At 40.8% G+C, this 27,067-nt stretch overlaps 1 protein-coding gene across 2 annotated transcripts in view; it reads left to right on the forward strand.

The window, feature by feature from the left end:
• COPA (COPI coat complex subunit alpha) overlaps nucleotides 1-26,831 on the forward strand; it is a 50,108-nt gene extending 23,277 nt beyond the window's left edge. The window contains exons 11-33 of one of the 2 annotated variants that reach the window (XM_060135124.1): nucleotides 6,361-6,511; nucleotides 7,448-7,514; nucleotides 8,462-8,537; nucleotides 10,430-10,512; nucleotides 11,333-11,472; nucleotides 12,037-12,122; nucleotides 12,211-12,376; nucleotides 18,112-18,274; nucleotides 18,377-18,523; nucleotides 19,291-19,480; nucleotides 19,603-19,698; nucleotides 20,857-20,945; nucleotides 21,139-21,262; nucleotides 22,132-22,221; nucleotides 22,402-22,511; nucleotides 22,912-22,989; nucleotides 23,153-23,221; nucleotides 23,783-23,919; nucleotides 24,181-24,367; nucleotides 24,466-24,576; nucleotides 24,895-25,056; nucleotides 25,718-25,912; nucleotides 26,176-26,831. In XM_060135124.1, the coding sequence (XP_059991107.1) occupies nucleotides 6,361-6,511; nucleotides 7,448-7,514; nucleotides 8,462-8,537; nucleotides 10,430-10,512; nucleotides 11,333-11,472; nucleotides 12,037-12,122; nucleotides 12,211-12,376; nucleotides 18,112-18,274; nucleotides 18,377-18,523; nucleotides 19,291-19,480; nucleotides 19,603-19,698; nucleotides 20,857-20,945; nucleotides 21,139-21,262; nucleotides 22,132-22,221; nucleotides 22,402-22,511; nucleotides 22,912-22,989; nucleotides 23,153-23,221; nucleotides 23,783-23,919; nucleotides 24,181-24,367; nucleotides 24,466-24,576; nucleotides 24,895-25,056; nucleotides 25,718-25,912; nucleotides 26,176-26,235 (2,777 nt within the window). In that variant the 3' untranslated portion in view covers nucleotides 26,236-26,831. The remainder of the gene's footprint in view (nucleotides 1-6,360; nucleotides 6,512-7,447; nucleotides 7,515-8,461; nucleotides 8,538-10,429; nucleotides 10,513-11,332; nucleotides 11,473-12,036; nucleotides 12,123-12,210; nucleotides 12,377-18,111; nucleotides 18,275-18,376; nucleotides 18,524-19,290; nucleotides 19,481-19,602; nucleotides 19,699-20,856; nucleotides 20,946-21,138; nucleotides 21,263-22,131; nucleotides 22,222-22,401; nucleotides 22,512-22,911; nucleotides 22,990-23,152; nucleotides 23,222-23,782; nucleotides 23,920-24,180; nucleotides 24,368-24,465; nucleotides 24,577-24,894; nucleotides 25,057-25,717; nucleotides 25,913-26,175) is intronic. The other variant, XM_060135133.1, reaches the window with a different exon arrangement.
• Nucleotides 26,832-27,067: the final 236 nt, after the last annotated feature.

Raw genomic sequence — 27,067 nt, forward strand, 5'->3', positions numbered from 1 at the left:
TTAGATCTGACTTGAGTCTCTTGTAGGCAGCATATAGATAGGTCTTATTTTTTTATCCATTCAGCCACTGTAAGTCTTTTGGTTGGTGCATTTAGTCCATTTACCTTTAAAGTAATTTTTGATAGGTATGTGCTTTTTGACATTTTGTTAATTTTTTTCTGGTTGTTTTTGTAGTTCTTCTCTGTTCCTGTCTTGTTCTCTTGGTTTCTTCCCTTGTGGTTTGATGGATTCCTTTAGTGTTACATTTGGATTTGTTTCTCTTTATTTGTTGTCTATCCATTGTAAGTTTTTGTTTGTGGTTCCCATGAATTTCATAAATATTGAACTGTGTATATATATTTGTCTATTTTAAGCTGATAGTCACTTAAGTTCAAAGGCATTGTAAAAGCACTACATTTTTACATGTACCCCATTTTATGTATTTTATTTCATAGTTTATATCTCTATTTTGTGTATACCTTAACTATTTTTTGTAATTATAGTTGATTATACTGCACTTGACCCTTTAACAACATGGAAGTTAGGGACACTGACCCTCTGTGCAGTCTAAAATGTGCATATAAGTTTACAGTTGACTCTCTGTACCTGTGGTTCCATATCTGCAGATTCAACCAGCAGTGGACTGTGTAGTATTATTGTACATATTTAGTGAAAGAGAACTGTAAGTGGACCAGTGCAGTTAAGATCCATGTTGTTTAAGGGTCAACTGTTCTCTGGTCTTTTAACTTTCATACTAGCTTTTTAAGTGGCTGATCCACTGCCTTTACTATGTATTTGCTTTTATCAGTGAGATTTTTCCTTTGATGTATTTTCTTTTTTTTTTTTTATCTTTTAAAATTTTTTTTAAATTTATTTTTTGCTGTGTTGAGTCTTCATTGCTGCACATGGGCTTTCTCTAGTTGCGGTGAGTGGGGGCTACTCTTCGTTGCGGTACATGGGCTGCTCATTTCGGTGGCTTCTCGTTGTGAAGCATGGGCTCTAGGTGTGCAGGCTTCAGTAGTTGTGGCACATGGGCTCAGTGATTGTGGCTCGCTGGCTCTAGAGCGTGGGCTCAGTAGTTGTGGCACACGGGCTTAGTTGCTCTGCAGCATGTGGGATCTTCCTGGACCAGGGCTTGAACCCGTGTCCCCTGCATTGGCAGGCGGATTCTTAACCACTGCACTACCAGGGAAGTCCCTCATATATTTTCTTATTTCTAGTTGTTGCCTTTTCTTTTCTGCTTAAAGGAGACCTTGACATTTCATGTAAGGCTGGTTTAGTAGTGAACTCTTTTAGTTTATGCTTGTCGGAGAGACTCTTTCTCCTTCAATTCTGAATGATAACCTTGCTGGATAGATGCTAAGTGGTAAGTCTTTTCCTCTCAGCATTTTAATGTATCCTGCCATTCCTTTCTGACCTGTAAAGTTTCTGCTGAAAAATCAGCTGAGAGTCTTATGGGGTTTTCCTTGTATGTGAGTAGTTGTTTTTCTCTTGCTGCCTTTAACACATTATTGACCAGAGATGTATTAATACATCTTTCGTTACCTGAATGTTATTGACTGGAGACGTATCAATACGTTTTTAGAGAGTGATACAATTAACATCACCATGCAAAGTTGTTAGAGCTTAAAATTGATCAAGCGTTCATTATACAACTTGTCGATACCATTTGCATTTTGCTCCATTAGGTTTTTGTTCCAACCTTGTGTATATTATAAACACAAGTTTGTTACCATAAAATTTTCAAAAATGATGCATCGCAAGATTTTGAGTGAAGAAGAATTTTTCGGTGAATTTTACGCAGATACTTTCTCTGATTGTCCAAGTGACATATATACTAGTGTCTCAGAAGATGATGGTTCTTCAGAATATAGTTCTGATTCAGACAATGTGAATGTTAGACCAACAAAAAGACAAAAAAACTTAGTGATTGATTCTGATATGGAAAGTGAAAATGAAACTCATGGTGCTGGAGAATGCTCCCTTGCTTCTGCAGAAGAGTGGATTGCAGACAACATTTCATAAAAATTAGAAGACTTTACAGGTGTGTCAGGTGTAACTATTGAATGTAATAATTTGCAAAGTGTTAGTGAAATAACAGAATTAATTTTTGGTAACAACTTTTTTGAGTTGGTTGCTTCTCAAACAAACTGATATCACCAACAGAATGAAAAAGCATATAAAAAGTATGATAAGGCTTTAAAATGGACTGATGTAACCAATAGTGACATGAAGAAGTTTCTTGGATTAATAATTTTTTAAGAGGTATGAAGCTTCCTTTATTTATTTTTTGAATTTTATTTTATTTTATTTTTTTATACAGCTGGTTCTTATTAGTTATATATTTTATACATATTAGTGTATATATGTCAATCCCAATCTCCCAATTCATCCCACCACCGCTCCATCCAGCCACTTTCCCCCATTGGTGTCCATACGTTTGTTCTCTACATCTGTGTCTCTATTTCTGCCTTGCAAACCGGTTCATCTGTACTATTTTTCTAGATTCCACATATATGCGTTCATGTATGATATTTTTCTCCTTCTGACCTATTTCACTCTGTATGACAGTCTCTAGGTCCATCCACGTCTCTACAAATGACCCAATTTCATTCCTTTTTATGGCTGAGTAATATTCCATTGTAATATTCCATTGTGTAATATTCCATTGAGTAATATTCCATTCCAAGTAATATTCCATTGTAATATTCCATTCCATTGTAATATTCCATTGTAATATTCCATTGTGTATATGTACCACATCTTCTTTATCCACTCGTCTGTCAATGGGCGTTTAGGTTGCTTCCATGGATTAATAATTTTGATGGGACAAATAAGAAAGTCATACTGGAAAGAATATTGGCCGACTGATCCCTTACTTGAAACACCTATCTTGCCAAAGATTATGACGAGAAGAAGGTTCGAAAAAATAATGATGTTTCTTCACTTTAACAATAACTCAGAAACTCCACTTCCTGCAGACAGAGGTTCAAAAGTTAAACCTCTTTTGGATTATTTTCTACAAAAATTTCCATCGATCTGTATACCCAAACAAGAGCTATCGCTTGATGAGGCAGTGATAAAGTGGAGAGGATGACTCAGATTCAAAACCTATAATCCCAGAAAACTTACAAAATAAGTTTGGTCAGGATGGTTAACAAAGTGAAACTGGGTATATATGCAACCTTGAGATTTACATGGGTGAAGGATAGAAACTACAAGAAACAATCTTATAACAGCCTTATCTTGGTTCGTGGCACCGTATTTACCAAGACAATTGTTACAACAGTGTGTCCACATCTGAAATATTGTTGAAAAATAAAATCAGAGTTTGTGGGACTATAAGAGAGAATCATGGTCTACCAAACCAATTAAGAGAAACGTAAAAATCTACAGAGGGAAGAAATGACATTCTTATGGACGGGTAAAGTGATTTTTCTTATATGGAAAGACAAAAGGCTAGTCTGCATGGTGACAACTATTCATTATGCCTCCATAGCATCTACAGGAAAAGAAGACAGGAGGACTGACCATCAGATGACTAAGCCCACTTGTATATTAGAGTATAATAAATCTATGAAAGGAGTTGATTGATCCAGTCAATACCTGGCAAACTGCAATATCCTCTGGAAAACTTGAAAATGGTTTAAGAAAGTGGGTTGCTATTTCAGTATTGCAGTTTATTCAATGCGTTTAAAATTTATTGTAGCCTTAATGCACAGAATAAAATGACTTACAAGCAATTTTTGTTAGCAGTAGCTAGAGAATGGGTAATTGACCATTCTGGTGAATATAGTGGTAGTCCCGCACCTGGTCCTTCTTGTGGTGTTTCTAAAAGAGCCCTCCACAAAGATCCACCTTGTCAACTATCAGGTAAAATAAAAGAACATATTCTAGAGGAAATAATACCCACATGACTAAAAAAAAATGCTGCGGGGCTTCCCTGGTGGCACAGTGGTTAAGAATCTGCCTGCCAGTGCAGGGGATACAGATTCAAGCCCTGGTCCGGGAAGATCCCACATGCCGCAGAGCAGCTAAGCCCATGCACCACAACTACTGAGCCTGCGCTCTAGAGCCCTCAAGTCACAACTACTGAACCTGCGTGCCATAACTACTGAAGCCCAAGCACCTAGAGCCTGTACTCTGCAACGAGAAGCCACCTCAATGAGAAGCCTGCACACTGCAACAAAGAGTAGCCCCCACTTGGCGCAACTAGAGAAAGCCCGTGTGCAGCAATGAAGACCCAATGCAGCCAAAAATAAATAAAATTTAAAAAAACAATGCCGCCAGAAAATGTAGAGTCTGCTCTTCCAGGGGAAAGCACAGTGAAACAGGATATATTTGTAATAGATGTTCTGTTCCCCTGCACAGAGGTGCCTGCTGTACTGCCTGTCACACGCTAATGAAATATTAGAATGCTTTAGTAAGACATGTACAAAGTTTCAAAAAAATACATTAAGTGCAAAAACAGTTGTTGATAATTATACTCAAACGTGGATGTTTCAGTATTCACTTACGTAACAAATCGCTGGCCACAGGCACCAGTTTCTGCAAAAATCCCCCGGCCAATAATGGGTTAAGATTCTCTCCTTCTCTTTAACTCTTGCCATTTTAATTATAATATGTCACGGTGAGGATCTCTTTGGGTTCATCTTATTTGGGAATCTCTGTGCTTCTTGGACCTGGATATCTACTTCCTTCCTCAGGTTAGGAAACTTTTCAGCCATTATTTATTCAAATACGGTTTCTGTCCCTTTCTCTCTTCTCCTTTGGGAATCCTATAATGTGAAAGTTAGTATGCTTGATGTTGTCCCAGAAGTCCCTTAACTCTCCTCATTTAAAAAAAAATTCTTTCTTTTTGCTGTTACAATTGGGTGATTTCCACTGTTCTGTCTTACAGATTGCTCATCTGTTCTTCCATATAATCTAATCTGCTGTTGATTCCCTCTAGCATATTTTTTCTGTTTTTGTATTCTTCACTTTTGATTGGTTCTTTCTTATATTTTCTAAGTCTTTGTTGAAGTTGTCACTGAATTCTTCCATTCTTCAACCAAGTTTGGTTAGCATCCTTATGACTGTTTCTTTGAACTCTTTATCAGATAAATTACTTATCTCTGTTTCATTAGGGTTTTTTTCTGGGGCTTTATTTTGTTGTTTCTTTTGGAACATATTCCTCTGTCTCCCTTTTGTTTGACTTTTTGTTTCTATGAATTTAAGCAAAACAGCTACCTCTCCTGGTCTTTTAAGGAGTGGCCTTAACGGGTGAAAGCATTCCTGTGTAGATTGTTTGCACCTGGCAGCTTTGGCAGGCTTGCTGGGGCTGGAGTGCATCTGGGCAGGCATAGTCCCTGGGGAGTGTGGTCTCTTGGTGGAGTGCCTGGAGCTGGAGTGGGCGTGGGGCAGTCCCTGGAAAGCACTACACCTGAGGCCATGGAACTTTTATTTGTAGTGAAGGGAGGTAGACCCATAAAACAATAAATATATAAAACAATGTATGGTGAAAACTGCTTTAAAAGAAAGTTAAGCAAAAGTAAGTGGGATAGAGAGGGAAGAGTGTAGGGACTGCTGCTTTATATTGGGTGTTCAGGAAAGTGAAGGAGAATGATAAATACATTGACAGTGGGAACAGCAAATGCAAAGACCGTGATATGAGAAATGTTTAACATGTTTGAGGAACATCAGAGTGGCCAGCTGGAGCACAGTAAGGGGCTAAGTAATAGGAGGTAAGACCAAGCCAGATTGGGCATTGCCTTGTAGGCCATTAGAATTTAAGACTTTATTCTGAAAGAATGGAAAGCCATTGGAAGGTGTTGGGTAGGGAAGTGACATGATCTGATTTATGTGTGGAGTGTATACTAGGAGGACAAAGACTGAAGGTTTTTCTGAGTGATGGATAATGTTAGTAGGGAAAAGCAAAACATTTTTAAAAAACAGAACCAGAAAGGCTTTTTAAACTAGCATCCATTTGTTCAGCACTTACTTTTTATGTTTGTTATTTGATAGTGACTGGGGAAGGATGGAAATTATTGTAATTTCTCTTTTCAGGGAGCTCAGTGTATACTGGGGATGATATACCTAAACAATTACAGTGCAGAATGGTACGTGCTGTGACGGAGGTTTGTAGAAAGCAGTTAGGAGAACATAGAGGAGGGTTTGTCTAATGTGGCAGTATGATAGAGTGAGTATTGGTAAATGATTTACAGGTGTTTACTTGAATAAAGATTCCAAGAATTGTGAGAATTTAGGCAAATAAAGAATGCATTTAGGTGTCTTAACTTTGTTTTTAGCATACATATACAGTAGTCATCTTTGTGTATCTCCTGTTTCCAGTTTTCTTTCTTGCCTACAGCTAATTCTTCCTCCCTTTTCCCTGTGGCCCAGGCCATGATGGTGGCATGATTGTATTTAAACTGGAACGGGAACGGCCAGCCTATGCTGTTCATGGCAATATGCTTCATTATGTCAAGGACCGATTCTTACGTCAGTTGGATTTCAACAGCTCCAAAGATGTAGCTGTGATGCAGTTGCGGAGGTAAATCAGACTTGTTTCTTCCCTCCAAAGTGTCTCATCTGTTACCATGAAACAATACTCACAAACTGGAGTCTGTTCTTTTAACAACGTTTTGGATCTCATCTCCTGTCACAGATAGAATCCCCAGAAGCGTGGTGGTGGCCATGAGGCCAATGGGGGCTTCCCTGTTGGCGATGCTAGAGACCCTGTGGAAAGGAAATCATATTGCCAAGCTTGCCAGGTGTCTTGAAAACCAGGGAAAGTTTCCTGGTTGAGAGTAGCCCAACTTGGTGACAGGCCTCTTTGCCTTTATTTAGCATTTTTTTTCTATACCTCTCCCTTTGCTTTTCAGCAAAATGCATGCAACTCTAAACCAGAATATATGTCTCTGGAAACTCTTAACTCTGAAGATATGATAATATCTAGGGTGCCTGGCAAAAGGAACTATCCTCTTGGAAAGCCAGATGTATCAGCATGCTGAAACATTCATGGTGGCAGGCTTTGGCATAAGGGTTTGATAACCACCCTCCAGCGTTACTACAATAAAAAAATCGGTTTGTGTTATCACTCCAAGGGACAGGAGAAACTAGCCAGAGACAAATCACATCATGTTACTCTGTGGTATCCACTGCAATTATGTGTAGGAATTTGTACCCAAGAAGAATCAATCCCACTCACTACAGTGAGTGCTAGCCATACCTTCTGTTGAATAAGTAGACTTGTACTAGGTGTGCTTTTTTAAAACTCTATGCTCAAAGCTGAAATAGGGGAGTCCCTAAGCCTTAAAGGAAGGAAGAAATAGATGCAACATTCATTTATTTTTATTTCTGATTATAAAAATGATAAGTATATCTGTAAAGATGAGGTAAGTAGGAGGTGTAGGAGTAATTCCTTTTTTCCTATTGTCATTATATCTTTTTACTAATTTCTCTGTTTTTTGTATATATATATCTCTAGTGGTTCCAAGTTTCCAGTGTTCAACATGTCGTACAATCCAGCAGAAAATGCAGTCCTACTGTGTACAGTAAGTAAACCTCCTAGGATCTCCTCATTTCCCATAGGTCTCTTTCTCATGCCCTTAGAGGATCTCTAATGGCTTCTTTGAAACCATTTAATGGTCATTTTGAGAGAGCTGAAACAGTAAACAGAGACTCAAACCAGGTAGGCTTCAGCTGTCATAAACAAGTTAAGGGTTTGTGTACTTATATCGTTCATATGGCTAACAACTTCTAAACTTAATGGAGCGTTGGGATGAATCACCCAAATCACTGAAAGTAATTTGAAAGAATGTTTGGGACTATATCCTATTCAAAGGAGATGCTTATCTTGATTCCCTCCATTTGGGTGAAAATAGTAGAGCTGATTTTGAGAAGAGTTCCTTTCAGTGGTGTTACCTTTGGGGGTCATCAAGTAGCCCTCCACATTTCTTGCCATACAATTAAAAAAAAAAAAAGAAGGAAATGGCATTCTAATTTTAGTGCCTTCATTGCCAAGTCAGAAGAATGAAAACCTGTCTTTCCCGATATGACGTCTAGTGTCTGATCCCAGTTCTTCTTCAATATCTAACAGCCCCATATTTTCCTCCTGGCACTTTTCTTTAATGTTTTTTCTTTGATGTCTTTTTTTTTACCTTCAAACAGACTTTTAAGTTGATGAATAAACTCAGGTGGGGCACTGGAATATTGGGGTCTTAGTCTGTTAATTTGTGGAATAGAGAGCAGTCCTTGCTTTCATTCAAAAGATATCTACATCTTTGGAAGATAAAAGAAAAATAAGGTGACATGAATGCTGAATTCTTTGGCAACGAGCCCTATAATTTTTAGCTGTAGAAACGTTCAAATGCCTTCTGAGTGAAAGGTGTGAAAAGTATAGTTTCAGGTTGCTGTCTGTATAATGGTGCTGTTTTCTATGTCAGAGTAAACTGGTATCTGGGGTGCTCTCTTGCTAACAATTCCTCCCTTTCCTCTACAGAGAGCCAGTAATTTAGAGAATAGTACCTATGACTTGTACACCATCCCCAAGGATGCCGACTCCCAGAATCCTGATGGTAGGCATTCTCTTTGTATACCCGACTCTGCTCCTAGCTTTCCTCACCCATATCATCACTCCTCTTCAAGTTTTTCACATTCTGTCCCCAGGCCATGGCCACATCACTCATGTCTGTTGGCAGGTGCTGCTGACAGTTGCATCAGAGGCAACTGTGGTGTGAAATATTCATGTTCCTTCTCCATTTTATTACTCCAGCTAGATATATATATTTTATAATTTGGTTATTAGAAACTCTCCATTTTCTCTTTCAGCACAGCATGTTATCCTAGTTTATTGTCAGCTGATGTGACTTTCACCCTGGTAGTTTCATTTATTTAAAAACATGGTTCCAATCTTGCAGTGTCTCATCCTGGGACTAGGGATTTATGCTCTCCCATCCATATCCAGATCCGATTTGCTTCCTTTTGCATGTCAGAAAGATGAGGCTGTTAACAGCCTCTCACCGCACCAGGGATCCCGGATCCAGCTGAGACCCCTGCCTACCTCTCCCATCACCACCATCCCTTTTTAGTCCTTTCTGCTAGAACTTGCTGACAAAACATTCTCAGAATAGATTTGAGTCTCACTTATGCTCCTTTTAGTGTACTCCCTCCAGTTGGTTTGTAGGTCAGAGGTTTGTTCCTCAGGTCCCCACTTTTAGTACCATACTTTCATGATATTTTAGACCGAATCAACAGATTCTGAGAAATATTTTGCTAGCTCTGTCCTATTGTGGGTGCCACTGTGTCATTATTGCTGCTAATATCATCACTCTCCTATAAGTGTGGTCATGGTGGAAAGAGAGAAAACCTGTATGTCTTTGATATCCATAAATCAAAGTCTCCCCTATAAATTAATCAGTCAAGACATTTCTGACCAATTTTTTTTGTTTGGTCCTGCTTACCCATCCCCTTCTTTTCCCCATCTGTTTACAATTAATAGAGTCTAAAATATTTTTGTTTTGTCTTATAACCACTTTTATTTTATCTTCTCCATTTTTTTGAGGGAGATAATAATTATTAAAGGAATAAAGGTACAGCACAGCGGAAGAGAAAGAGGAAAGGCTTGAATAGTGTGGTTCTTCGGCCCTTGGAAAATGGGAGTGTTGGTTATGATAATAATTAATTTTGTAAATTGCCTGACACCCCTGGTTGTCAAGGGGTGGCCTGGCAAGGCTGGCCAGCACGTATTGTCCAGTTTTTTGCTGATACTAATAGATAAAATAGTATTTCCACGCATCCTTCTGTGTATCTCCTTTGAAGTTTCCCAGAGTGTGGAGTACCCATTCGGAATTCTAATCATCCAGTGAAATGTTTGGGAACTGAGAAACATGTTGTAACTTTGTTGAGTGAATGATTGACATTTATGGAGCATCAGCTTGGTGCTAAATACTGCCCAGCATAGAGCTGCCTGGATTTAGTTAGGAGCACTCTGCCCCATCCTACTCTACTAGGAGGTCTGCATTTGCATGTTAAAAGCAGCAGAGCAGCTGCGTCCTGGAGAGGGGGCTCTGTCTCTACTCCAGCTTGTTGAGATAGGAGGTCCAAGACACTCACAGGCTGCTTGCTTTGTGCCGCAGCTTGGCCAGCGAGGCCCTGCTCATTAGCTTGATGGAATGTGCTGTCTCCCAAGATGGGGGTGGTCCTTCTGCCAGTATATGGTGTTGGCTGAAATGCAGTCACTTGGCCTAGAGAAAAGAGGCTTGGCAAGGGTGGAGGTTGGAGTTTGGAGGGAACTGGTGGGGAAAAGTCACTGACAATAGCCTCAGGTTATGGCTGAATAAGTTAGGAAGCAGCTGAACTGGCAAAGCCAACATGGCAGCCAGCAAGACTGGCAGCTTCGTGGCACCTGACTCTGTCACCTGGCAGTAGCTTACTACATGTTCCTGCCCTTTGGTTTTGCTCTTCTCAGCTCCTGAAGGGAAACGGTCCTCAGGCCTGACAGCTGTTTGGGTTGCTCGCAATCGGTTTGCTGTCCTAGATCGGATGCATTCGGTGAGTTAAGACTAAAAAGGGAAATTAATTTGGAGAGTGTGGTGGCAGTGGCCTGTGTATTGCAGAATAAAGAGCATTTTTTTTTCCCTTACTCTGCCCTGGGCAGCTGTGGTCCTCGTGTATTGGCTGCTTTCTCCTTAACTCTACCCCAAACCCCTTGGGAAAAAAAAGGCCTTAAAATTGATTTGATTGGGTGGATTATCACTGTGGCTCTGGGCTTAAGAACCAAGCTAAAGTCACTCTTGATGACACAGGAGGCAAAAAACATCAAATTTGAAATAGGTGAGCTGGGAAGTCCCTGACGGTCCAGTGGTTAGGACTTGGCACTTTCACTGCTGGGGCCCGGGTTCGATCCCTGGTCTGGGACCTAAGATCCTGCAAGCCACGTGGCAAGTCCCCACCCCCTCAACACCAAAAAAATGAAATAGGTGAGCTAGATAAGAAGTAGATCCTCTTATCCTACTACCTCTGATGGTACTTAAAATGTAATGGGTCCTAAAAAAGTTAAGCAAAGCTGTCTCAAGAAAATATTTAACAAAAATTTAAGCCTCAGAAGTGCTGTATTCTGTCCCTGGTTGGTTGAGGAATTTAGATTTTAGTTGGACTTCTCAGGATATTTCAATTGAAAAAAAAAAAAGCTATCAAGACCCTTGGAGAGGATCTTAGTTGGAGTGGTCTGCGTAGAGTGGTGATTGAACTGGACAGACAGAAAAAAAAATACTTTGTTTATTGAAGCTAAGGAATAATTGCTGAGGGACATTGTCAGCTGGCATCATCTTACATGTATTTCTCTTAACCCCACCTTATGTACTCATTTCAGCTTCTGATCAAGAATCTGAAGAATGAGATCACCAAAAAGGTACAGGTGCCCAACTGTGATGAGATTTTTTACGCTGGCACAGGCAACCTCCTGCTTCGAGACGCAGAATCCATCACGCTCTTTGACGTACAGCAGAAGCGGTAACATGTCAGATGCCCCTTAGCAGACAGGCATATTGTGGGGGAGAGCGGAAATCTTTAGTGGGAGCTTTTCTTCCCCCAAGTGAGTTTGACCTGGGCTTAGCCACTTCTTGTGCTGTAACTCCAAGACTCTTTCTAACCACTTTTTTTCCTCTGTGATCACTCTCCATCCTGTACATACACACTAGCATTACAACAAGGGTCTTATTTGTTTTCAGAGCATTTATCTGAACAAAGAATGCTCTTGCGACTTAGAATAATAGGGACACAGAAATGAATAACATAGTTCCTGTACTTAAAGGAGCTTACAGTCCATTGGTGAAAACAGACATACACAAGTCCCTAATAATACATGGGAATGAGGGGCAGGGAGTTGAGGAAGAAGGAAGTATACAATGTGAGCCAAATGTTTAAGTCACTGAACTGTAATACAGAAAATGTTTATTTGGTATTATTTTAAGAAATTTCGGTTTACATTAATTTGGAGATGAAAAGGAGTTTAGGTCATAACCTGGAATAAGGGAATCAGGTCCACTCATATTTGCCCTTCTCTCTCTATCCCAGGACTCTGGCATCTGTGAAGATTTCCAAGGTGAAATATGTTATCTGGTCAGCAGACATGTCCCATGTAGCACTACTGGCCAAACATGGTAAGTCTTCATTATGTCCACCCTGATTTAGAGACCAGTCCCTCCCTCCCCATCGCTGCCAGTCTACGTCACTCACCCTGTCCAGCAGAGCACTCATGTCCTTTGCCTCTTACAGCCATTGTGATCTGTAACCGCAAACTGGAGGCTCTATGTAACATTCATGAGAACATTCGTGTCAAGAGTGGGGCCTGGGATGAGAGTGGGGTATTTATCTATACCACAAGCAACCACATCAAATATGCTGTCACCACTGGGTAAGTTGATTATCTGAGATACAGAATGGGAGAAAGTGGCTTCTTAAAATCACTGTCGTGTCTCAGGAGACATACTGAAGTCCTCCTTGAACTGTCTTCATGGAAAAGCTTTGTCTGGCATATATGTGCTAGGAGCATCAAAACATTCTTTTTTCAACTCTTTTAAAATTGTGAAATATGACACAAATATAGAAAATTACATAGGTTATAAATATATGAAATAGCAAATAGTTACATAATGAACATCTGTGTAACTGCTACCCAAGTCAAGAAATAGAACATTTCTGGCACCCCAGAAGCCCTTTGCCATGTGGTCCCTATTGATCACATCCCTCTCTTCCTCAAAGATAACATTCTGACTTTTATGATAATTTCTTTCTTGCTTTTCTTTGCAATTTTACCACCCAGTGTGTGTCTTAACATAATGGTTTAATTTTGCCTGGTTTTGAACTTCATGTAAATTAAATCATGCTGAATGTATTATTTCATATTTTGCTTATTTTGCTCAATATATTGTTTATAAGATTCATCCATGTTGTAGCTCTAGATTATTTGTTTCTGCTGTTGTATAGTATTCTATTATATAAATATGCTACAGTTTATCAGTTCTATTCTAGAGGGATAGTTGGGTGATTTCTAGGTTTTGTCTATTATAAATGATGTTCTTTTAAACATTCTTCCATGAATTCTGGTTCATATGCACATACATTTCTCTCTAGGGGAGAATTGCTAGGTCATAGAGCGTGCTTATCTTCACATTTGCTAGGTAATGTGAGAGTGGTTTTACCAATTTGCATGCCAACCAGTGTTGTATAAAAGTTTCTTTGCTTGTCACACTGGCCAGCACTTGGCCTTTGTCAGACTCATTTTTGTCTGGTGGATGTGCAATGTATCTTGTAATTTTACTTTGCTATTCTCTGATTCCCCAGGAGATTGGACAACTTTTTATTTAGCCATCCATCAGGATTTCCTCTATCTATGAATTCTGTTCAAGTCTTTTATCCTTTATTTAAATGAGTTATCCTTGTTCTTTTGTTATAGGAGTTCTTTATATATTTGAATATCAGTCCTTTATCAGGGCTATGTGTTGCAAATATTAATATCTCCTCCCATTCTATAGTATGTCTTTTGATTCTCTTTTGATATCTGTTAATGAACAGAAGTTCTTAGTTTAATGTAGTTGAGTTTATGAATCTTATTCTTTATGGATATCAGGTTTTGTGTCCTATTTAAGAAACCTTTGTTGACTCCAAGATAATAAAGGCATTCTTTTATATTTTCTTATGAAAACTTTATAGTTTTACCTTTTATATCTAGGTCTATAATCTACCTGAAGTTGATTTTTTTGTATGGTGTGAGGTGTCGTGAGCTCAGCTTTACTTTTTCCATAAGGACACTCAGTTTTGTACCAACATCATGTATCGAAAAAACCAGCCTTTCCCCATAGTTCTGCAGAGCCATCTTTGTGATATATGAATCACGTTTAAAAAAATGTAAGGATCTGTTTTTTGTTTTTGTTTTTTTATTTTTGGCTGCATTGGGTCTTTGTTGCTGCACGTGGGCTTTCTCTAGTTGCGGCGAGCGGGGGCTACTCTTCATTGCAGTGCGCGGGCTTCTCATTGCAGTGGCTTCTCTTGTTGCAGAGCACAGGCTCTAGGCACGCGGGCTTCAGTTGTTGTGGCACGTGGGCTCTAGAGTGCAGGCTCAGTAGTTGTGGCACATGGGCTTAGTTGCTCTGCAGCATGTGGGATCTTCCTGGACCAGGGATTGAACCCGTGTCCCCTGCATTGGCAGGCGGATTCTTAACTACTGTGCCACCAGTGAAGTCCCAAGAATCTGTTTTTTGTGGTCTGTCTCTGATTGAATTCTACACTGTCTTAAGTATTATAGTCTTGTAAGTCTTTACAACTGGTAAAGCAGTTCCACAAATCTTACCCACTTTGTTTTACTTTTTTTTAAGTTATTAGGCTATTTTCAAATTAGTTTTGCCTTGAAAAGGCATATTTTCAAGTAATTTTTTGTCTTGAAAAAGTATAAATTTTAGATTAGCTTGTGAAATTCCATGCCAAAAACAAAAAAAGACAAACGAGAGTTCCTCGGCCCTGGTCGAGGAACTAAGATCATTTTTTTTTTTAAAAAGTTGATTTTTCTCTCTCTCTTTTGTTTTTAATTAATTAATTTATTTTTGGCTGCGTTGGGTCTTCGTTGCTGCATGCAGGCTTTCTCTAATTGCAGTGAGGGGCGCACTACTCTTCGTTGCAGTGCATGGGCTTCTCATTGCAGTGGCTTCTCTTGTTGAGGAACATGGGCTCTAGGCGCACGGGCTTCACTAGTTGTGGCACACAGGCTCAGTAGTTGTGGCGCACGGGCTTAGTTGCTCCATGGCACGTGGGATCTTCCCAGACCAGGGCTCGAACCTGTGTCCCCTTCATTGGCAGGGGGATTCTTAACCACTGCGCCACGAGCGAAGCCCCGGGAGCTAAGATCTTGCAAGCCTCACGGCATGGCAAAAAAACCCCAAAAAAACAGAAAGCAAAAAACCCTATTGTGATTTCAGTTGGGATTGTGAATCTGTATGTGATTTGGGGATTTTGGGTGTAATTGTTATCTTTACAATATTAAGTTTCCTAATTTGTGAACATGATATAGTAGTTCTTCATTTATTTAGGGCTTCTGAAACATCTTTAAATAAAGCTTTATAATTTTATCCATAGAGATTTTGCATTTTCTTTGGTTAGATTTATTCTTATTTAGATTTAGATTCTTATTTAGATTTATTCTTATTTATTTATTCTTATTCAAAACAAATTTAGTCTTATTCAAAACTATTCTGATAGTTTTTAATGCTATTTATAAATGTATAGTATCCATTTAAAAATTCAATTTTATAATTTTTCCTGATATTTAGAAATACAACTAAGTTGTTTTGGGGGTTTTTTGTTTTGTTTTGTTTTGTTTTGTTTTTTGCGGTACACAGGCTTCTCACTGCTGTGGCCTCTCCCGTTGCGGAGCACAGGCTCTGGACACACAGGCTCAGCGGCCATGGCCCACGGGCCTAGCCGCTCCGCGGCATGTGGGATCCTCCCGAACCAGGGCATGAACCCGTGTCTCCTGCATTGGCAGGCGGACTCTCAACCACTGCGCCACCAGGGAAGCCCCATAACTAAGTTTTAAATTAATTTTATCTCAGAGACCTTGCTAGACTCTTATTAATTCTATTAATTTATTTATATTTTCTTTTCAAATACTCATAGCATCTGTAGGTAATGACACTTTTGTTTCTTCTTTCCAGCACTTATTCTTTTTTTTTTTTTAGCGCTTATTCTTTTATGTATTTTTCTTGTCTTACAGCACTGACCAAGATCTCCAGCACAGTGCTGAATAAACACGGTGATAGCAAACTTTCTTGTCTTGTTCCCAATTTACAGTGTCACTTTTCAGTGTATTGGCATTATGTAAGCTTGCTGTAGATTTTTTTATAGATACTTTTTATCTACTGAGGAATTTCTTCGCTATATCTCAAATGAATATTGAATTTTTTTAAACCCCTTTTCTGCATATATTGAGGTAGTCATGCAGTTTTTCTCCTTTTGTTGATTAATGTAGTGAATTAAATTGATTTTTTTTTAAATGTTAGACCAACATTGTATTCCTTATACAAATCTGACTTGGTCATGATGTTTTACCCTCTTCAAATATTGCTTGTTTCAGTCTGCTAATATTTTGTTTAGGATTTTGCATCTTTGTATATATATGTGTGTGAGATTGCCCTGTGATTTCCCTTTTCCTTTCTGTCCTTGTCAGGCTTTGGTATTGAGGTAATGCTAATTTCATAAAATAAGCAAAATAATATACTTTATTCATCTGTTCTCTCATTGAGTTTGTATAAGATTGGAATTAATTCTTCCTTGAATGGTAGGTAGAATTTGCCAGTGTAGTCATTCAGGCCTGGTACTTATAGGAGGATTTAAAAATATGATTCAATTAATTTTATGTAATAATTACAGGACTGTAGGAGTTTTCTGTTTCTTTTTAGTCAATTTTGGTAAATTTTACTCTTCTGGGAATTTGATCATTTAAAAACATTTATGCATATCCTCATTCTGCAAGATCTATAGTGATATCCCTTTTTGCATCCCTATTATTGCCATTTCATCCTCTTTTTCTTTTTTTTTAAAGAAACTTATTTATTTTGTTTATTTTTCGCTGTGTTGGGTCTTCGTTGCTGCACGCAGGCTTTCTCTAGTTGCAGCAAGTGGGGACTACTCTTTGTTGCAGTGCATGGGCTTCTCATTGCAGTAGCTTCTCTTGTTGCAGAACACGGGCTCTAGGCACACGGGCTTCAGTAGTCGCAGTGTGTGGGCTCAGTAGTTGTGGCTCGCGGGCTCTAGAGCGCAGGCTCAGTAGTCGTGGTACACGGGCTTAGTTGCTCCGCAGCATGTGGGATCTTCCTGGACCAGGGCTCAAACCCGTGTCCCCTGCATTGGCAGGTGGATTCTTAACCACTCTACCACCAGGGAAGTTCCCATCCTTTTTTTCTTAATTAGCTTCATGAGAGGTTTATCAGTTTTACCCAGCTTTTGCCTTTATTGAACTTCTCTATTGTACTTTTGTTTTCTATTTCTTAATTTGTACTATTGACTTTATTTTTTGCTTCTAAGTACACTCTTTGTTTTAACTTTAGAAAGAACCATAAGGGCTTCCCTGGTGGCGCAGTGGTTGAGAGTCTGCCTGCCAATGCAGGGGACACGGGTTTGTGCACTGGTCCGGGAAGATCCCATGTGCCGCAGAGCGGCTGGGCCCATGAGCCATGGCCGCCGAGCCTGCGCGTCCAGAGCCTGTGCTCCACAACAGGAGAGGCCACAACAGTGAGAGGCCCACGTACCACAAAAAAAAAAAAAAAAAGAACCATACAGTTTTTGAGTTGGATGCTTACTAATTTTTAGTCTTTCTCCTAATATTAAGCATGTAGACCTCATTAATTTTCAGTCTTTCTTCTAATATAGTATATGCACTTAACACTATAAATTGTCCATCAAGTATTGTGTTAGCTATAGCCACAAGTTTTAATCTGTAAACTTTTAATTTTTATTCAGTTTAAAATATTATGTGCTGGGCTTCCCTGGTGGCACAGTGGATGGGAGTCCGCAGGTTCGTGCCCCGGTCCGGGGGGATCCCATGTGCCGCGGAGTGGCTGGGCCCGTGAGCCATGGCCACTGGGCCTGCGCATCTGGAGCCTGTGCTCTGCAGTGGGAGGGAACACAGCAGTGAGAGGCCCGTGTACCGCAAAAAAATATATATATATATTATGTGCTTTGCATCATTTCTTTGTACATCAGAAGTCTTCACATCTACCTCTCTTCCACTTTCACTTATAACTTATAAGGAAGGATTTAACTGTTCATAGTGGCCTAGTGATTATATATCAGAACTTAAGATTTAACTTTTAGGTCTGGTTCTGATACCTGTGTCTGTTAGATCCTAGAGTACTAGCTTATAAAGAGAAATCATACCATCTGCCCCATCTTTTCCCACTTCATACAAGAGAATAAAATAAATTAATTTGGTTCTGCTCTTTTTTGAATCACTTCCTATCTATACTATTGTTTAAATGGCACTTGACAAAAGGGTAATGAGAAGATAAAAGGCTGGGTCCTAGGCTTGTTTTATTTCTTTACAGGCTGGATTTACTCTTACACTGACTTAAAGCTGTGCTCTCTAACTCTTATTCTTAGGGACTATGGGATCATCCGAACTCTGGATTTACCTATCTATGTCACACGGGTGAAGGGCAACAATGTATATTGCCTAGACAGAGAGTGTCGTCCTCGGGTGCTCACCATTGATCCAACTGAGTTCAAGTTCAAGCTGGCCCTGATCAACAGAAAATATGATGAGGTATGAAATGAGGAAGCATATTAGGAGTATTGAGAAGGGCAGCACTCCTTTTTTCCTATAAGTGATCTCTATTTCCTGCCCTAACCCTCCCCAAATGTCTAGGTACTACACATGGTAAGGAACGCCAAACTTGTAGGCCAGTCTATCATTGCGTATCTCCAGAAGAAGGGATATCCTGAAGTGGCACTGCACTTCGTCAAAGATGAGAAAACTCGCTTTAGTCTTGCACTGGAGTGTGGAAACATTGAGGTGAGAGAAGTATGGTTATAAGCCCCATATTGGTAGAGGAGGTGAGAGGGTTAGGGTGGCATTGGGAAGACATTATTCTGGGCTTGCTTCTTCAGCCAATATAATGGAATTTAGAATTTTTTTAGTTGTTAGATTGAGCTATCTTCCTGTTGCTGTTTGGCCATCTTTGCTTCTGCCCCAGCATTTCTATTGTTGTTGTCGCTCTGAGTTAGTCTGAATTCAGTAACTTTTAGAACAGAACTAAGATAGCATAGAATTTGGAAAATTTCATTATTTCCTTGACATTTGACTTGCTAACTGGCGGCTTAGATGAAGGAGTACTTATTAAATGTTGAGGCCTAGAGTCTATAGGCATTATTTTTAAATGGGGAGAAGCCTAAGGAAAATTGACTTTCTTACTTCTGAACTTCCTTCTTATTTCTTCTGAGGAGCCCCTGTGGATCTTCAAACCTGGCAAATGGGAAATATGATAGCTAAGCAAGAATTGGCCTTATGGAATCAGCAACTGCTAGAAGATGATTTTGTTGTAAAAGTAAATTTCTGAGGAGGAGGATAATGTGATGTGATTCTTCTATCCATGGATCCTAAGGGATCTTATTTGTTGATTGAATTTTCAGTACTATTAGATTGAAAACAAAGCTAGGAGGATTGAAAGTGTAAAGAGTTCCTTGGGAGATTTACTTAGAGACAGACGTTTTGACTGTAGTCCCTGGTTTTGAGTCACAATAACCTCCAACCTGTTAACTCTAATTCTGGGGATTCTTTAGATTGCTCTGGAAGCAGCCAAAGCACTGGATGACAAGAATTGCTGGGAAAAGCTGGGAGAAGTGGCCTTACTACAGGGGAACCACCAGATTGTGGAAATGTGTTATCAGCGCACCAAAAACTTTGACAAACTTTCCTTCTTGTACCTTATCACTGGCAATCTAGAGAAACTTCGCAAGATGATGAAAATTGGTGAGACCCCAGAAACTAAGGATGGGAAAAGGGGTCCTTGGGGGAAGGAAGAAGGCAAATAGAGGCAAGAGAGAACTTGAGAGAGAAGACCTAACTTGGTGTCTCTTATTGACTTGGTGCAGCTGAGATCCGAAAGGACATGAGTGGCCATTATCAGAATGCCCTCTACCTGGGAGACGTGTCAGAGCGGGTACGGATCCTGAAGAACTGTGGGCAAAGTAAGTATCCAGGACTCACTTCCTTTGGGGCCTTAGGAAGTATTTTCTCTTTATGGTGAGTTATTCATATGTAGTAGTGAGGGATTTCCCTTCATTGCACATTTTTTCAAGACTGCATGCTCCTACCATGCTCAGAGACTTTCTTCAAAGCCAAATGGAGGGACAGCCAGAAAATATAGTTTGGCTAGGCACTCTTAGGAAAATAGTTAATATCTTGGGGGAAATGGGTTTTAAAAGGTCCTGGAGCAGATACCGTAGTAAATGTGGTTGGTTGAATGCCATTAGAGTTTTATCGTTTTACTTCAAATCTGGAGGTTTCTTTTCGCCCATTTATTTATTCATTTTATATTTAAGGGGTATTTTTTGAGAACCCACTGTATACCAAGCATTATACTAGCACTTGAGATACCTTAGGGAATAAGACAGGTGAAAGATGTGGTGTGGACCAAGGTGCTAGCTGTGAATGGGTGAGCAATGGTCAGATTCGGCATATATTTTAAAGGTAGAACCAACGTGATTTGTCGAAGGGGACTGGTTGGGGGGATGTGAGAGAGAGCAGACTGGGATGAGTCCAAGGTTCTTGTTAACACTGATGATAGATATTAAGGATAAGCAACTGTTTTAGTTATTTATTGCTATATAACAAATTACCCAAAACTTAGTAGTTTAAAACAACAAATGTTGATTATCTCAGTTTGCAGCATGACTTAGCTGGGTGCCTCTGGCTCAGTGTCTCTCATGAGGCTGCAGTCAAGGTGTTGGCCAAGGCTGCAGACATTTCAAGGCTCAAGTAGGGGAGGATCCACTCCCACATTCGCTCTGTGGCTGTGGGCAGTCCTCAGGTCCTCACTGGCTATTGGCTGGGAGACCTCAGTTTTCTGCTCTGTAGTCTTTTCCATAGGGCAGTTCACAGTATGGCAGTTGGTTTCCCTTAGAGCAAATGAGGGCACCCAAGATGGAAGCCATAGTCTTTGTATCCTAATCTCAGAAGTGACATCCCATCATTTCTCCCACATACTGTTCATTAGAAGCGAGTCAATAGATCCAGCCCACACTGAAGGGAAGGACTTATGCAGGGACTTGACCAGGAGGCAGACATCAGGACACCAGTATTCACTTGGAAATGTACCTATACCACAAAGTCTGTTTTCTTAACAGAGTCACTGGCCTATCTCACAGCTGCTACCCATGGTTTAGATGAAGAAGCTGAGAACCTGAAGGAGACATTTGACCCAGAGAAGGAGGCAGTGAGTCTTTATTTACATAAGTATCTCTGATTACAGGATTAACTCTGAGATCTTGGGACTATTTAAACCTATAAATGTTACTCCCCACCTGGTTACCAGGAGAGGCAGAGAAACAAATGAGATCAAAGGAGGCTCCATAACCTTCCCTAGATGGTTCCTGAGAGCTGTTTGCTTTTAACCTTGTATCTTTCAGATCCCAGACATTGACCCTAATGCCAAGCTGCTTCAGCCACCTGCACCTATCATGCCATTGGATACCAATTGGCCCTTATTGACTGTATCTAAAGGGTTCTTTGAAGGCTCCATTGCCAGCAAGGGTAAGTGCCCACTTCTTCCATAGCATTTTTGTTGTGTGCTTGTTTTCTGAAAAGCTGTCCTAGAGAGTACCATTAACTATTCTATCCTTTTCTTCTCTCCTTTTTTCTGTGTGATGCCTCATGCAACACTGAGATGCCAATTAAAGTTAAAGTCTTTTAAAAACTAAATAAAAGCATTATGGCATCATTAAAATTTGGAAGATAGGAGGGAAAAAGAGAGATGTTTCTTAGTCCATGCCTCTAACAACCACTGTTAACATTTTGGTGTATTTTCTTAGATTTTACCATATATGTAGTCATACTCTCCGTTCTGTGTTTTATCATTCATGACATACAATCTTAAGGTATAACTCAGCTACCTCAATTCTGTCACGTGGGTATACCCACTACCACTCCCACCCTTACACTCCTGTTTTCTCGGCTATGTCTACTAGTTTGTTTCTCCCAGCTGAGAGCCTAACTAGACCCTTGGGCATTTCGTGCCCAGTCCTGCTCTTTCTTCCATATCCTCTCATCTAGCCTTTGTCCTCATGCCCTGTACACACTGTAGTGGTGGTAACTTAGCAAAGATCTCAGCAAGAAATGCCAAGAGTTGGCACCAAAGGCTGGTTAGTAAGAAATTGTTTGAGGCAGTTTTTGGTAGCAGGAAGGCCAGTTGTTTTCATCTCTCTTCTATTCCCTCTCTCTGTGAAACCTATGCTAACCAGGTTAGCATAATATAGATATCACAAAAATAAACAAAAACAGTAAGTGGACACAACATTGGCACCTGCTTCTGTAAGGATGCAACAGTTTGCCTGCAGAGGAGGCCATATCTTAGACTTAGCTGGCTGTAACCAGCTCCTCCTTTCTGTTCCTTCCCTCTGTAGGGAAGGGAGGAGCACTGGCTGCTGACATTGACATTGACACCGTTGGTACTGAGGGCTGGGGAGAGGATGCGGAGCTGCAGCTGGACGAAGGTATGCATGTTCTTCTAGGAGTGTTCTGGGCAGATGGGCTCCCTGGAGTGGGACTGGGTTGTGGGGCAGTTCTGCAGGGTGCTGGACCATAGGACCAACAAGGATCCCAGTGTTTTTCTTTCCTTTGGCTAAAATTGTGTCACTTTGAGAATCTATGTTGAGCCTGGATTTTCCTTACAGATGGGTTTGTGGAGGCTACAGAAGGTTTGGGGGATGATGCTCTTGGCAAGGGACAGGAAGAAGGAGGTGGCTGGGACGTGGAAGAAGATCTGGAGCTTCCTCCTGAGCTGGTATGTGGAATTTTCACCCTTGTAAGGTTCTCTCCATTTCTCCCTGTGGAGGCCGGTGGCCTTATCAACCCCCCAACACCTGTCCTGAGGTCCCTGAACGGGAGGGGGTCTGGATCCTCCTAGTCTGATGCTTAACTCCCATTTGAAAGAAAGAATAAGATTAACTAGGGTAGTGCCAGTGTCATCTTATGAAAAGGCAGCAAGCTTTTTTGCCTGATTGGCGCTTTTGGTGTATCGTTTTGTTACTGGGAAAGCTTCTCCTATTTTGAGAGTCATCTTCCACAACCACCACCCCTCTTCCCCAACAGAGGCTGGGAATAAGGTAGAGTTGTGTTTAGATTTATCAAGGCAAATTGCTTGAATGGCTTAAAAAATGACTCACTCTTTATTTTTCCCCTAGGATATACCCCCTGGTGTAGCTGGTGGGGCTGAGGATGGGTTCTTTGTGCCCCCCACTAAGGGAACCAGCCCAACTCAGGTAAGCAGGGAAACAGTCCTGTAGGGATAAGTGTTTCTGAGCTGGCTATACTTGATTAATGTGTAAAGAATATCGACACTCTTCTATTACAGATATAGAGTAGGACTGTTGGGAAGAGAAAGACCAAAATTTCACTTATCTTGGGTTTTCTGTTTCTTGTTAGATCTGGTGCAATAACTCTCAGCTTCCAGTTGATCACATCCTGGCAGGCTCTTTTGAAACAGCCATGCGGGTAAGTCTTAAAGCTACCTTGGCTTTTGTTGAGTGTGCCTTGCCTACGGTCCCAGGGGGATGATTGATTCATCTTAACCAAATGGAAATTATTATACCCACAAGGGCAGAGGTGTATATTTAACGTGGAAGTCTTTGGTCTTGCCTAAGGAAACTTGCCTCATAAGGCCTTCCTCTTACGTGCTTTCAGTCTGGCTTAGTAATCTCATAAGGTGGATTCTTCCAGCCATCTTCCACCCATTTATAGCGTGCTTTCTGGCTCACATCAGTGAAGTGAGCACCCCTTAATTAACAGGTGTAGTTTTTGAACACTAAGCCATCTGCTATCGTAGCAATAACAAAAACAACCACAACTGCAACAGCCACTAACATTCAGTGTTGACTGTGTGCCAGGCATTATCATAAATGCTTTATGGGTATTATTAAATGAGGTAGATCCTATAATTAAATATAATTTACTGATGAGGAAACAAGTACAGAGAAGTTAAGTACCTTGCCCACTGTCAACTAGTTTTTAAGTAGCAGAGCCCAAATCTTATGTTTCTTTCCTCTTGTATTCCAGCTCCTTCATGACCAAGTAGGGGTAACCCAGTTTGGCCCCTACAAGCAACTGTTCCTGCAGACCTATGCCCGAGGCCGTACCACCTATCAGGCTCTGCCCTGCCTGCCCTCCATGTATGGCTACCCTAATCGCAATTGGTAAGGTCCCTTGCTGCTGGCTTCTCTCTGTTCCAACTTAGGGTAGATATTTCAGATGGTAACCTCAGAGACAGAATTGTCCCAGAGCTGAGGTTTCCTAGTAGGAAAAGATCTTTGGCTTGGCACTCTGTCAGGTTTGGTTTACACCTGCTGCATCCATTTCCCTAGTTTCTTTCTCAGTAGGGTGTTGTGATCATGTTGCCAGAAGAAGAGGTTAAGTCCTAGTGGGCCCCTGATCATCCTGTCTTCTTCCCCTTTCAGGAAGGATGCAGGGCTGAAGAATGGTGTACCAGCTGTGGGCCTGAAGCTTAATGACCTCATCCAACGGTTGCAACTGTGCTACCAGCTCACCACAGTGGGCAAGTTTGAGGAGGCTGTGGAAAAATTCCGTTCCATTTTACTCAGTGTGCCACTTCTTGTTGTGGACAATAAACAGGAGACTGCAGAGGTAAGAGCAGTCATAGTGTCATAGTCATACTTGTCATAGTGCTGGGCACCCCCACCTTCTTGCCTCTGTACCATGACCTTCTTTTGCCCCCTCTCCAGGCTCAGCAGCTCATCACCATTTGCCGTGAGTACATTGTGGGTTTGTCCATGGAGATAGAAAGGAAGAAGCTGCCCAAAGAGTCTCTAGAACAGCAGAAGCGCATCTGTGAGGTAAGACCTCTGGGCCTCTAAGCAGTACAGAGGCGTCTTCCCTTTTACCCACTATTAGGTCTGAATTCTTTAGGTCTCAATATGGGGAGTAAGAGAAATTTGGGCCCATTTCTGTGAGGAAAGGATATATTTCTCCACCTGTCTTCCTCATCTCATCAGTCCTCCATAACTAGGAGGCAGAAGATTTCTCTGCTTCATAGCCAGTCCTGTTTTTATTTGGTTGTTTTGCTGTGTTTCTAATGCATATGTGACCCCTTATAAATGACCTATCCCAGCTTTAGCATCAGCATGGCATGTGTTCCTCCTTCTGTCCACCAGATGGCAGCCTATTTCACCCACTCAAACCTGCAGCCAGTGCACATGATCCTGGTGCTGCGTACAGCCCTCAACCTCTTCTTCAAGCTCAAGAACTTTAAGACTGCTGCCACCTTTGCTCGGCGCCTGTTGGAACTCGGGCCCAAGCCAGAGGTGGCTCAACAGGTATATGGGAACTCCTTTAGTGAGCGTAGGGGAACTAGATCTGCTCTAACGTGGAGGGAGTCGAAGACCAAGGTCCTTGTCTCTGAAACAAAGTGCTGTATAACAGCATTCAACAAAAAGAGCCAACAAAATACCATCCTCTACTTACTGGCATGGGGACCTCCTTTTGTTCCTGGAAACTGAACTAATATCTTACTCAGATATGGCACCACTGTGAGAGTGTGACCTGCAATATGGAACAGGTCCTCTGTACCTGAAAATCAACCCAGTCCTGTCCTTAAGTTCTAGATTTCCCCTCACCACCACCACTAGCCTCCATATACATGTCCCATTACTTGTGTTTTCCAAAAGTTTTCTATTTGTGCAGTGAAAGCCAGTTTTAACCCTTTCAGGGCTAACCCTGAGAATTCTCAGACTTAGTGGAGGAGTATGGGTCTAGATCCATGGAGCCACTTTGGGATAGAGAAGGAGAAAGCCTGATACAACAGGAATGGCAACTGTTACCCCTTCACATATGACCTATACAGAGGACGTGTTCTGTATTCATTCAGTACAATTGCATCTACATCAAAGAAACTACTAAACTATGGTGATGAGATCATTTGAGTTGTGGTGTGCAGCTTTCAGTCCTTGTAAATAAAATATTCCTTCACTCTTTTAGACCCGCAAAATCCTGTCTGCCTGTGAGAAGAACCCCACAGATGCCTACCAGCTCAATTATGACATGCACAACCCTTTTGACATCTGTGCTGCATCTTATCGGCCCATCTACCGTGGAAAGCCAGTGGAGAAATGTCCACTCAGTGGGGCCTGCTATTCGCCTGAGTTCAAGGGTCAGATCTGCAGGGTCACTACAGTAAGTACTGTCCTTGAGAAATACATCTAGAATTCTGTCTTGAGGGAAGGACCAACTAGCATGTTGGTCCTTTTTGTCTCCTGTATTTCCCCCTCACACCTTGAGGCAGTGACACTGGAGGAGGGTAGAACTTCCCACTGCTCCTTCCAGTCAGTAACAATAACAAACCACTCTACTGTGCTCATTGAGGTGTGGAGGGAATAGGCTTTCTAGGCTTCTCACCCTCACAAATCCCTAACTTTCTTCTATTTCTTCTTCCATAGGTGACAGAGATTGGCAAAGATGTGATTGGTTTAAGGATCAGCCCTCTGCAGTTTCGCTAAGGCCTGCTTCATGTGTGTAGGGTTAAGCACCGTGTTTTCCCGCAGACAGTTAGTCTTTATATCCTTCTAACTCCTTCTTCCTCAACTACCCTTCATATTATTGATGTTTAGCTCTCTCTACCCTAAAACCTAATGTCCTTTTCTCTTCTTCTATGGCTAATCAAAATGTCTAAACCTGACCTTTTTTTTTTTTTGCCTCTGAGGACCTCTCATCTCAAGGTAACTACAGTTGTGGTCACGATTGGCCTTGCCTTCCCAGCTTAGATCTTTCAAAGAACATTTGTGATGAACATTTGTGAAATAAATTCCTGCTATATTTATTCCTTCCCTCCCCACCACCTTTGTGTACTTTTTGTTAGAAAGGAATGAGATGTAATAAATAAGATAGCATCTTTTACTCAGTCATAACAAGCTGTCAGCCATCCCCGTTTTCCTTGGGCATTTAAACTCCGAGGCAGATATCCTCTGTGTGGCCAGAAACTTAAAGTCTGAGAAGAAACTATTTGATTTTCCAGAAATGGACATCACTTTTTGTTGACTTGTTCTTTACAAAGATTGTTCTTGTATTTTGTTTCTCACACTAAATAAAGTAAATTTCTACGAGAGTTTTGTGGCTTGCCATTTGTTTCCTGGATACTGTCATATTCCTACTTACTCCATGTAGCTGCCCCATCAAAGCAGATACCTTTCCTTCAATAATTATTTTTAATTACAAAGGTATAAATACCTATATGTTTTTTAAAGTACATATTTTTCATAGGATATAGTGAATTGCTGTGAGAATGGTAGAAAGCAAGTAGTTCCCCTATTCCATTATTGACTGCAACCTTCC

This window comes from Lagenorhynchus albirostris, chromosome 2 (assembly GCF_949774975.1).
Source record: "Lagenorhynchus albirostris chromosome 2, mLagAlb1.1, whole genome shotgun sequence".
Lineage (NCBI taxonomy): Eukaryota > Metazoa > Chordata > Mammalia > Artiodactyla > Delphinidae > Lagenorhynchus > Lagenorhynchus albirostris.